The sequence below is a fragment of the Bombus bifarius genome, unplaced genomic scaffold (genome assembly GCF_011952205.1).
Source record: "Bombus bifarius isolate JDL3187 unplaced genomic scaffold, Bbif_JDL3187 scf7180000008274, whole genome shotgun sequence".
NCBI lineage: Eukaryota > Metazoa > Arthropoda > Insecta > Hymenoptera > Apidae > Bombus > Bombus bifarius.
The window spans coordinates 62766-74622 of record NW_022884558.1 but is presented as its reverse complement, the minus strand read 5'-3'; the positions used below and the strand labels follow the sequence as shown (position 1 = coordinate 74622).

At 31.7% G+C, this 11857-nt stretch overlaps 2 protein-coding genes across 3 annotated transcripts in view; one reads left to right on the top strand and one right to left on the bottom strand.

Moving 5' to 3' along the window:
• Positions 1-11857, bottom strand: part of LOC117212095 (cilia- and flagella-associated protein 45-like) — a 36260-nt gene that overhangs the window by 732 nt on the left and 23671 nt on the right. Inside the window, exons 2-5 of one of the 2 annotated variants that reach the window (XM_033456593.1) lie at positions 1462-1727; positions 831-1241; positions 361-746; positions 163-295 (exon numbers count right to left, since the gene is read on the bottom strand). In XM_033456593.1, the coding sequence (XP_033312484.1) occupies positions 163-295; positions 361-746; positions 831-1241; positions 1462-1650 (1119 nt within the window). In that variant the 5' untranslated portion in view covers positions 1651-1727. Of the gene's footprint in view, positions 1-162; positions 296-360; positions 747-830; positions 1242-1461; positions 1991-11857 lie in introns of those variants that run through there. The other variant, XM_033456594.1, reaches the window with a different exon arrangement.
• Positions 5588-11843, top strand: LOC117212103. Its single transcript, XM_033456610.1, is given in 6 exon segments — positions 5588-6403; positions 7253-7891; positions 8320-9503; positions 9587-9922; positions 10004-10204; positions 10482-11843. Coding segments are annotated over 6 exon segments (4008 nt in total). The 5' UTR covers positions 5588-5808; the 3' UTR covers positions 11535-11843.

The following is an 11857-nucleotide window of genomic DNA, read 5'->3' as shown; positions in this document are numbered from 1 at the left end:
TAAGTATTGTAATAAAATTTATAATATACAATACAATGGTACAAATAAGAAAGGAATCCAAAGGCTTTGATATTTAAACCAGAAGCTAATAATTGCAACGTACGGTAAAAAATTTAAATAAATGTAAAAAAGGATAATTCCATTAATTAAATAATTAAATACTTGTTGACCCCTTGCTTGTAATGTCTGTATTGCAACAGTTGTTTTAGCCTTTTCTTTTTCTAATTTTTCCAATCTTCGTTCTTCCGCCAGCTTTGCTTCCCTTTCTTCCTTATACCGTTGGTATTCTTGTATCCTATGAAATATTATCATTAATGATTGATCAAAACTTCAATAATTTAATAATTTGATAAATCTTACCTAAGATCAATGACTTTATTTTGCTGCTTTTCCATGGCTTTAAAGTGTTTTAATTGCTCGTTCCCTTCAGCGAGCTGTTGTCGAATTAATGCGTTTTCGGATTCTTTATTTCGTAATTTTGTAATTTCTTCTTGTTGCCAATTGATATTGTTTAAATTAATTAATCGACTTTCCTCTTGCTTCCTTTCAAACTCTAATATCCTGTTTTCCTCGTTTTCTTTTATTTGATCGATTAGACTATTAGCAAATTTTTGTCTTTTTACTGCTTCGTCCTGCTCTTTTTTAATTTCTTCTTTAATCGCCCATCTTCTTTCATTTTCCATCATATCATTTAAACGTTTTTCTTCTTCCTCCAACTCGAGTTCCATTAGCTTTTTTTCTGCTATCTGTTAAAAATTACAAGCTTTAAATGTAATGTATAAAAACAGAATTTTATTTCATTATTTAATATGTAAATTCATATTATCTACCTGAGCGTCTCTTATAGCACGACATTTAGTCTCTAAAATGATCCTATTGCACTTTTGGATTTCTTCCTCCTGTTCGAGCTTCATCTTCTCTGCTCTTTCAAGCACATGTTTCGCTCTTTTCCTAGCTTCCTCTTCTATTTCGGCCAATTGCGGGCATTTTTCTCGAGGCCTTCCTTGATCTATTCTACGAAATTCCTCTTTTCTCTCCATACTCTCTTTCATAAGTCTTTGCCTCTCTTCTTCCTCCGATTTAAGAGCCGCATCTCGCTCTTCCTTCGTCAGAGAACTGTATTTTTGAAATTCGTCGTACTCTTCTTTTGTTAAAATTTTTGGAGGAGGTAGTCTCTTTTTTATGACTTTCTGTCCACTTAGTTGCATTCTTGGTTTACTTCTACCTATTTTTTTGGTTGGCTAAATAATTTAAAATGCGATCATTACAGACACGACAAATATTTGTGTATCAATGATATGATGTTATTAATTAATTAACAACATGCTAAAATAACGGGATACGTAGTTGTATTTCAATATCGAGATTTCTTTCATAGACGTTATTATTAAATTATACAAATATTATCTTACAACAATTATTATATAAATTTTCTATGTTTAAAACAAAATATAAAATTACCTCTTTTCCATTGTACGAATAACGATATTGACCAGATTTACATTCCGCAGTTCGAATACAAGTATTCTGTAGTCCACTAGAGCAAACATCTTTGAATTTCGTTTCCTTTCTATCTCTTGCACTACAAGACGGTGATCCACAAATTGTGTTTGACTTTGATGTATTATTTCCTATTCTTTGCACTACCATTTTACACTTTCCAAGATTTTATTTTTTCCCAAACGAGATCTTCGATATTCGTTGTTTAACTTATTAATCCATGAAGGCTATTTAACAAATAATAATTATGGCAAGGTATCAATCTGAAAAATTTCTGTGATTTATTTTAATGGCACGTTACTCAAACTATTGTTGTTATTGTCGTAAATATCGGTAAAACAAAAATGGGGATAGATTAACCAGGAAGAACTAACATCGAGGACTGATGAGGAATAAGTTTTGTTCATTGTTTACAAACGGTAACCTACGATTTCGTCGTTTGTTTTGTCAATAGTAAACCGACAACATATTTCAATTCCGTAATGGAATGTTTACCGAAATATTTTTTATAATATTATCAATATTATTTACATTCATTTTCAACATCAAAGTATCTATAGCTTAGCTATTTATTGATCAAATTTTAATATTTATTACTAAAGTAAATTTGTATATATGTACATTAAAATATTTATATTTTTTTTATCAATTATTAATATTTCTTCAATATTTTAGGTTTCATTGAAATGCATTCTATTAAAATATACTATTAGAAATATTTTATTTTATTTTATTACTTTTAGCGAGGAAGAAGAATCCCCAAGTATAAAGTGGTAGGGTGAATCACCCCTTTTGTTCGTGTAAACGTTCGTTGCCGAGTTTCCCTATTCGTCGTCGACTTTCCTCAGGTGGGAAAATGCACATGTGACTACGTGTCGTTTGTCTATTAAATGTTCATATTACAGGAAAAATATACAATCTTGCATAATATTCGAAATGAATTTAATATGTGCATATTTGTAATTCGCTTAACTTTAAAACACGGCTGCAACGGTTTTAAGATATTCCCCTACGAATATTAGTTCCATTTGAAACTCGTGTATTTTTAAAAGGTCGGTGATAGTGAAGAGAATACCATTCATGTTTTTTATTCTAGTTCAAAACAGTCTTATATAATAATGATTGAGGGACAGGTATAATAACAATTAACAATAAGTTTATTACAAATGTTAGAGAATGTAATAACAAAGACTATTAAAGGTTTATTATTTGATCGTTTTAATACTGAATGCAAATTTGGCAATACAAAGGAAAATTTTTGCACGCATAAAAGTTTTGCAACATATCCTGATAAACATATGATTTTTATGTTTCATGTTGTGACTAGAACTTTTAAAAAAATGGCGTTAAATTTTCGTTTTATGCTATTCAAAGTGCTTCTAAAAATTTTAAAAGCAAACCATCATCATGCTTTATGTAGTCGGTAATAACTGTCCTTCGATGAGTCTCTCGTGGGAAATATCCAACGCACCGATTATTTGGCGAATCGATTTTGCAAGGGGAACTTTTGCATTTAAGCATTAAACAGCGTCTGAAGAATAAAAAAGTCGATCGATATCATCCACACACAATGACCATTTTACACGCAGTAGTTAAATTTAACTCGATTACGTATCGAGATACTATTATTCACTATATGAACATACAATAGAATCAGAAAAGACACATTTTTGTTTTTTCCACAAGCTGGCTCATGACTTGCACGTACTAGTTATGTTAATAGAATACGAATATAGTAACAATAATAGTAAGTAGATTATATACAACAAGTATAAGTAACTATTAAAGTTAAATTTGTAACTATAAAAATACGATTTCTAATACTAACAGTAATTTTATAAGAAGCTTGAAAAAATACATTTTCTATTTATTCTATTCTAATATATATATAATATATATTATGTCACAGACAGCAAATTTAATTTGTAAAATAATTTTGAGTGAAAAAATTAGATGGTAATTAAGTGATTAATTACTGTTAACCATAATGATAATGATAATAGAAGAAGATAATGAAACGAACGCCGGCTTCTTAATAAATTTCAGCATTAAAATTCTATATAAATTCTAATACTGTAAAAAAATGCTTTATTGTTTCTCTACGTGTTCATACTTTAGCAAATGTATTTCTATTATAAAATATTCTTTTCCCTCCCAAGAAAACACGTATCATTTCAAATCATCCCCCGTAGTATGTACGCTCTCATATTATATGAAAAGAAGGGAAAAAGAGAGAATGAAAAAAAGAAAGAAAGAGAAGAAGAAAAAACAATTTGTAACTACCACACCCACCACGTTTCAACCATCCTTCCAATCGGCGATGAACAAAGATAATGTACCATATACAGGAAAAAGTTCTTTGAAAGTAATGCCAAAGAAGAATGTATTGTCCTTTTTCTTACATGTCTTGCCACTAAACATTGTATTTCTGAGCTGCGCCAAACGATTGCGTTCTAGTCAGCCAATTGCGAAGGGTTTCCCTAATAAGAACTTTTCTAGAAGTGGGAATACGAGTATACGTGTAAGATTCCTTGGTGTCTGGCTTCACTTTTCGCGCGACACCGTCTCGATCTACTTTGCAACATGTGCCGGTCGGAATAGTTAAATTTGATTAGACAAAATCATTCGACTAAAAAAAAGGCGGTTTTCCTTTTAAAATTTCCAATTGCACGCTATCTTTATTTTTAATTAACTGTTCACTCGATTTTTAGTTTATTCGGGAGAATATAATTACACGTGCACCGAAACACGTACAGGATTGTTGCCACTCCTTTTTATCTAGCTTTTAATATAATTTCCATCTTGAATTTTAAAGAACTGCATTCATTTTTTCATTTTCCCTCTTACATTTTCCTCAAATTAATGATTTATGAGAGATTTTAGAAATATAAAATTACACGAAACTATTTTTGTTAAATGATATTTTCTGTTCTTTCTTCATTCTTCGATTTGATTTTTTTAATATAACAAATTGTCACATATATTTTTTAAATAATAATTTTTTCAAATGTGAATAAGGACAGTGGGACAGAATCATAGAGTTTTGTGAATCACAAATAATTTTATCTTTTTATTGTGACAATATTTGTGTGTGCGTGTCTATAAAAGATTTGTATATCTTCATAGGTATATCAGTGGAGGTGAAACATAATATTTAACAATTGCATGACATGTATTTGGTGAAAATCGTAAGTATGAATAATCGATTTGATAAAGTGAAAGACCGAGTAAAATAAATCACGTGTTTGATTCTAGTAAAGAATTAAGTATATGCTGAATAAAAGTAATCGGATACAACATTTTTATATTTAGAATGTAAATACTATTGTATTACATTAAAACAATAATATTTTAACTTTTATGCTAATGCGACTAAGGCAGTTTTGTTCCAATATATCTGTGCCAAAAGAAAGCAATTTTTCCCCCCTCCCCCCCAAAAAATATTTTTTTAAGGAATATTAGACTTATAAATGCTTTAACCACAAAACGAACTATTTTCAAAACAATAAATACTTTAGATGTATTATTAGGATAGTACTGAAATCGAAATCAATTCTGCGAATCAGCAAGTATACGTTTTACAAACTTAGTAATAGCTAACTAGAGTTTTATGTGCATCATATTGTATAATCTACTTCTATATAGTATAGTAAAGGTATGAAGTGTTATGTAATTTCTATACCTTTTATGTGATAAATAATTAATCCGCAGTTTCCAAAACAATTTGTCATAAGATGGTGCACAAAATTTGTTGAAGCATTTGTAGTATTACACATTAAATATATGATATATGTTACTTCATAACATTTAGAGAAATTTAAAATTCCAGATATTTCAAATTTGAAATTGAAATATTCCAGATTTTTCAAATACAGTCCCTTTACAAACATATTTCAAGTCTCGACAAATTTTTACGATATCCTAAACTATTTATTAGATGTAAAAAATATATGTGTGCAATTTACATGAAATAAAAGATAGCACACTAATTTTAGTTCTGACTCAGAAAAATTTCATTCTGAATTTTTGTTAACTATTTTATTTCATTGTTTCACTTTCTATCGCGCTTCTTATGCCTATAATAATAAACACACACACAAAACCGTAAAACAAATTCTAAGAATATTAAATGTCACTTAATCCATAAAATATCCATATCCAAAAACCAAACTCAAATATATTTGAAAAGCAACCATCAATTTGCTTCGCATCGACTTAAATCGATACGAAGAACCTATCCCTCTTCTCACGCTGTCTCTGGACAAACCATTACTACCTCCACCAGTTACGCTGGAAGAGAAAGAAAAAATGGAAGAACTTAGTAGTTGTAAATCGAGTGATTCGCAGAAAAAACAGAGAGGAAGCTCGAAGAAGCAACCGACGTTTAAACCATTCACCAAGAACAGCAGGCCGAAGGTAATGATATCTCGCGACAGTATCATTAACAAGAAGATCAAAGATTCCTCTGGATCTCCAAGTTTGTCGTTTATTGAAGAATCTTCGAGCGAGCTGCAAGGAACGGAAGAAAAAGATGCCTGTCACGTGGAACATTTATATTGTAATGAAAATGCCACGAATTTCAAGGAGGAACTGGATGTTTGTTTGATTAGTAGCTCCAGCGAAATTCAAGGAAGTCTTAAAGTGAGCGAGACTTCGAGAGGAAACAAGAAGGTTTTGAAAAAGTTCGATAGCGCGGTCGAAGAAAATGATTTTGATTGCGCGTCGGAAGAAAGTATAATTTCCAATACAAGGGAAAAACAGACGCCTATTTTCGTTGATTTAACAGCTGATGAGAAAAGCACGCGGAAACAAACGACTTTGAAGCGATTCTGTGATGTAAAGGCAGACATGACGAATGAAAAGGATGATGAGAACGAGAGGTGCACTACGAACATCGCATTAGGTACAGAACATTGTAATAGGTGAAGATAATTTTAATGACACTATAATTGTCATTGATAAGACATGAGATAAAATTTAAGTCCTTTTTTTTTAGAGGGAAGACCTTGTTAAGAGAGAAATATATTTATTAGTATGAACAATTTTTAAACAGTTTCTAAACGAAATATTTAAAGATTTTTCTGATTCAACTCTGATTCTCGCAACACACTCACTTTTCGACTCGCATACTCTGACCTCTCGGTCGTCCCTCCTCGAAACACGAAACCGTCCTTCTGCTCTAACGTTGTATATTGTTTTTCTCATATCTCTGTAAGAACTAGGTGACTTTAGTCACATAGGTGCTCTTAAATGGAAACGAACCACAGAAGGACGACGTACACGGTTTTTTCTAATTTCAACCGATCTCTAATTCAAATTACTTTACGATATTACAATGATATAACAAATCAAGGTACAGATGTACTGTTGTATTTAATTTGTTTATGATATATTGGTCCTATATAATTTCTACTTATAAAACATATATATATTGTTTCAATTCGCATTTCAATCTATATTTCCCCATAAAATCGTTAAACAAGTCTTTCCTTATAATGGTACTGAATATAGGACACGTAATACTACAATCTATTAATTATGAATTACAATCATTCTACACTAACTTATAATTTATTATAAATCAATAAACCACTGTTTATTATTTTTTCATTTTCATACGACGTATTTGATCTAATTTTTTTCAAAATTTATTTCAATTTACATACGTATTACGAGTTCTTTTGCAATCGGATCATCAAATATAATTAATCAATATTCTGTTCTCTTTGCGCAATTTGCCATTGCATTCCAGAACCTCGAATTATAATAGCAGATAGTTCAAGCAAATTAAATTCTAATGGAAACAACAGTTTAGCAACTGCTTTACGAAAACGTGGGTCATGCTTCATACCGGTACAACCAAATCGTTCTTTACCTATTCTTCCGGCACCATCCGTACCTACGAGATCCATTCGAAAACATTCATCATCTTTCATCTTACCAAAATCTACCGTGGACGTAGTAGAAGTAGAATTAATGAAATCAAACATTGAGACATTGTCGAATAAAGAAGATATTATTTCCAAAGAACAAATAATATCAAAAGATACCGCGAGCTCGATGGCTTACCTTGTTCCACAAATTTCAAGCGTGGGAAGTCTGAGTATGATAAAGAAAAGAAATGATAACGACATGGAACACGAGACTAATGTTAAAGAAAGAAGGAAGAAAAAAAAATCGCAGGAAGCAAATTCTAGACAAAATAAAGAGGAATGTATGGATAGTTCGATTAAAGAGTTCCTAACACATTTCTGTGACTCGAATGCAACCGAAAGCGTACACAATCTTTGTACCGATAAGTGCATTAGAGCTACCTCCACAACGAAAGGAGACGAAAGAAATGGAAATAAATTAGTTCCTCCGTTGAGACTGAAGAAAGTCGCGCATACAGGTAATAATAAATAATAAAAAATAATTAAAAGGTTATATTAGTTAATACGTTAGTTAATACGTACGAACATTTAAAACAGCAAAATTACATAGAATACACATAATACGTGAAAATATATAGAATATCCAAAGTATAGTCTCCTAATATTTATTACAAGTAATATTTATTATAATTAATATTTATTATAAGTAATATATATTTAACTAATATTTATTTAAGTAAAACGATTCCAGACTTAGAACATAAAAATGTAGAATTTGCAGTCTACGTATTATATTTTGTAGAACATAACAATACAAAATTAGTTATACATCATTGTTTGTTTTAATTTAAAATAATACGATTAAATAGAAAATCTTTTGAAGTAGTTCCATGATGGACGTGTACAAAATCTTTTTATTTGATTTAAATATTATCTCTGGCAACAGAAACAGAGAGATACAACGATTCTCAAATCGTCACGGGATCGGAACACGAATCAAACTATAGAATCATCACAGACACAGCGTCCCAATCACCACCTAGTCCAAATTCTAATAACTGGAACGATATACTCTTCGAGAAAGACACAGATTTTACCACTTTAAATACCGATAACTACAAACTAAAGTACAGGCGAAATAAAATAAAACAGAAACTGTGTGAAGTACGAAATAAAGCTTTGGAATTAGATAAGCAAATGGCGGGTGACTCGAACTCTCAACAAAATATCAGATCAAGGCAAGTGATGAATTGTTATGAGAAGCAAATAGAAAATCTATCAAAATTACATAACAAACTGTCTGCAGACCTCTCGACCTCTAAGGAAGCGATTAATGAAAATAATGATAGCATGAATTCTTCTGATAACAAGTGTCCACATATAAATTTAAACGAGAGGAACGCAGATTTTTCAGCGAATAACAGTTCTCCGGTGTCATCACCTGAACCACCTAAATTGTCACCACGATCATCTCTGGATTGTCATAGTATTCTGCCAGAAGAGGTTCGAAATAGTCCACCAATTTTACCAAAGATATGTTTAACTACCTCGTCGAGTCAAGATTCGGTGGAAGAAGAGCTACAAGTAGTTGAAAGGAAAGTTTGGCCTGTGAACGAAGAATTGATGACATCAACGTTATCTACAGATCCACTTCCTGGGGATTTAACTGATTCCATGAACAAAGATCCTCCAGATATTGAGAAACATGTGCAGACTATGCCTGTGGGCCATAAAAATAATATCAATATCGATATAGAAAGTTCTAATTCTAGTGTAAATAAGAGAGCTTTCAATCATTCGAACAAGGTTACTCAATCACCAGAGAACAACAATGCGGCTCGGGAAAAGAAAGACGAAAGAAATAAAAGGTTTTCTCAGTGTCGTCTTGTGATCCAAGAACCAGAAACAATCAAGTGTTTGGAGTTTCCGGATGTTGGAACCATAATAAGTTCTGTAGCTAATTGCGTGGAAATACCAACAACTGTTCAAGAAAACAAATCGTTTGAGGTGATATATGCCAAACAGTCCTCATCGTCAAGGAATCATACAGTACAACCTAATTTTTATGAATCCAATCGAGAGGAAGTACCATTTTCGACAAATCATGAAGACAGTATAAATTCGCAAAAGGTTTGTAAAATATAATTTTCAGACAAATAAAATTTTATTTGTAATATTGTTTTATACTATACATAGTGCTGAATTTGTTTCAGGTTTCATCGAGTTTGGGTCAGCCAACTCAATTTGATTCTTCACAAATGATGTTGAATCAGGGGAAGCACGCGTAAGTTAAATGAAAAATTAATATATTTTATTATCTATATTTCTACCTTATATTTTATGCATACAGGTTGCGACAGAGCCGTAAAGGAGAAGAAATTCTGGCTGATTCTGTACAGAAGAGTAACGGGAATCATTCTATAACTGAACAATTTCCTACTCTTGGTAACTGGTTCGCTCGAATGTCGAAAAAGCAAGCTTCAATAACCAAACCCAAATTACAAGCCACAGAAAATGTGCCGTTTGTACCAGGAGAAAACACTACACGCGTAAGAGCAATTTAATAGAATTTTTCAATTTTCTTTTGGAATTTCTCCGAATAATCTGAATAATTTTATAATACATCGTAGCAAATTTCTGGGTCTGAAATACCAAAGATGGTTGGACCTAATATCAATAATCACATAATAAATTCAACGCCTCAACGCGGTACAGAGAAATGGCAATATCATCAGCAACAACAACTACAACCTGTTGCAGCAGTTCCTCCCTTACGACCTGGTGTTTGTCCACCACTTCCTATGACTCAATTTTACCCGAATAATTACGCCGTAAGTAGAATCAATCTATTTTAATATTTTCATTTCGGCAAGATTGAAAATGTTGAGGTAATATAATTGATGAAATATTCGTATTTTATTACAAAAGATACAGAAAACTTATTGAACAGATTCGAATACTTATGTAATATACTTTTTGTATTATATTGTATATTATATTATAAACAAATATTATATTATATTATTAATCACAGTATACCAATATTAATAATGTATAAATATCTATGCACTGATGAAGTACAATCACGTATAATTTTTTACATTACAGATCGATCCTTATAATAGTGCTGCCTTAAGTTATCATCCACCAATTTGTCCTTACGGTTCTTATCCATATGACTCACGGTTACACTCGGGTTCCTTACCATTTCATTTCCCTGTGCAAGAAAGCTTGCGATCAATGCACCATATGGATAAACGTTTCCCCATAATACAAGATCCAGTTGTAAGGTATCCCTCACCATCGACAAGCACTCTACAGCATTCGGGTAATTTGGAGTTTGATCGTCTTCGAGGAAACTCTAGCACTAACAACATTGGTACCACAACTTGTTTACCATCGTTATTTCTATCACCACCGTCTTTATCAACTTCTCATCAGACCCTGCCTCGAAATTCTTTAATTGGCTATACGACAAACAATCAATTTTCTCGGAACAGAATGATACCGGATGTTGTTGCCGCAGCAGCAGCCGCTGCTGTTGTCGCTGCTGCTTCCTTTGATAGGCAACGAGATACGTTGACTTATAATAGAACCGAGACGGATGCATTATCGCCTACTGGTATTCCAAATGTCATTGACAGAGAACCACCTCACGTATCGGGCGCTACTAGATCAATTATTAATCGTGACGTAACTAATTTAACTCAAGATAGTAATTTTAACAAAGAAAGTCATGAAAACACTAAGTATCAACAAATGCAAAATTTTGTATTCGACCAATTGGCATTTGTAAAAACCACGGATAATTTTGCGCAAACAAATTCAGTTATTAATAATGATGCGCAGTCGCCGATGACGTCTATTGTTCCAACAGCACAATATCGAATGCCATTAATTCCTTCACATGCACAATTATCGAAAAATGTATTAGAAACTGGAAATAGGAATTGCGAGACACCGCATCTAGGTAAAGTGAATCGTAGTCCGAATAGTTCACATAATCTCACATGTTTAAATTGTGGTATTATTGGACCAAAGTTTAAATGTTTAGGATGTGAAATGGCCTTTTATTGTGATGAACGGTGCCAAGAGAAACATTGGTATATCCACGTACAAAGATGCCCAAAGAAAATGCCAAAATTAAAGAAAGTTACATAAAATTAATTAGGTTAGAAATATAAATTTCGGAATATTGCCTTGATGCGCAAAATGTATTTTATGTGGAGTAAAAAAGATATTTTTCTATAGCTTTTCATACAAAAGTAAACATACTTTTAAAATGTAGTATCATATAATAATACAACAATAACAATAATATATATGTTTAATAGTTTATAATATAACTTTGTTGTGCAATAAGACTGGTATATTTCGTATCATACACATCTAATATAGTAAAGCACTACTACATTTGCACAAATATGTACCTGATACATGTTTAATAAAAAAATATACCTTGATTACTCACATTTCTTTCTATT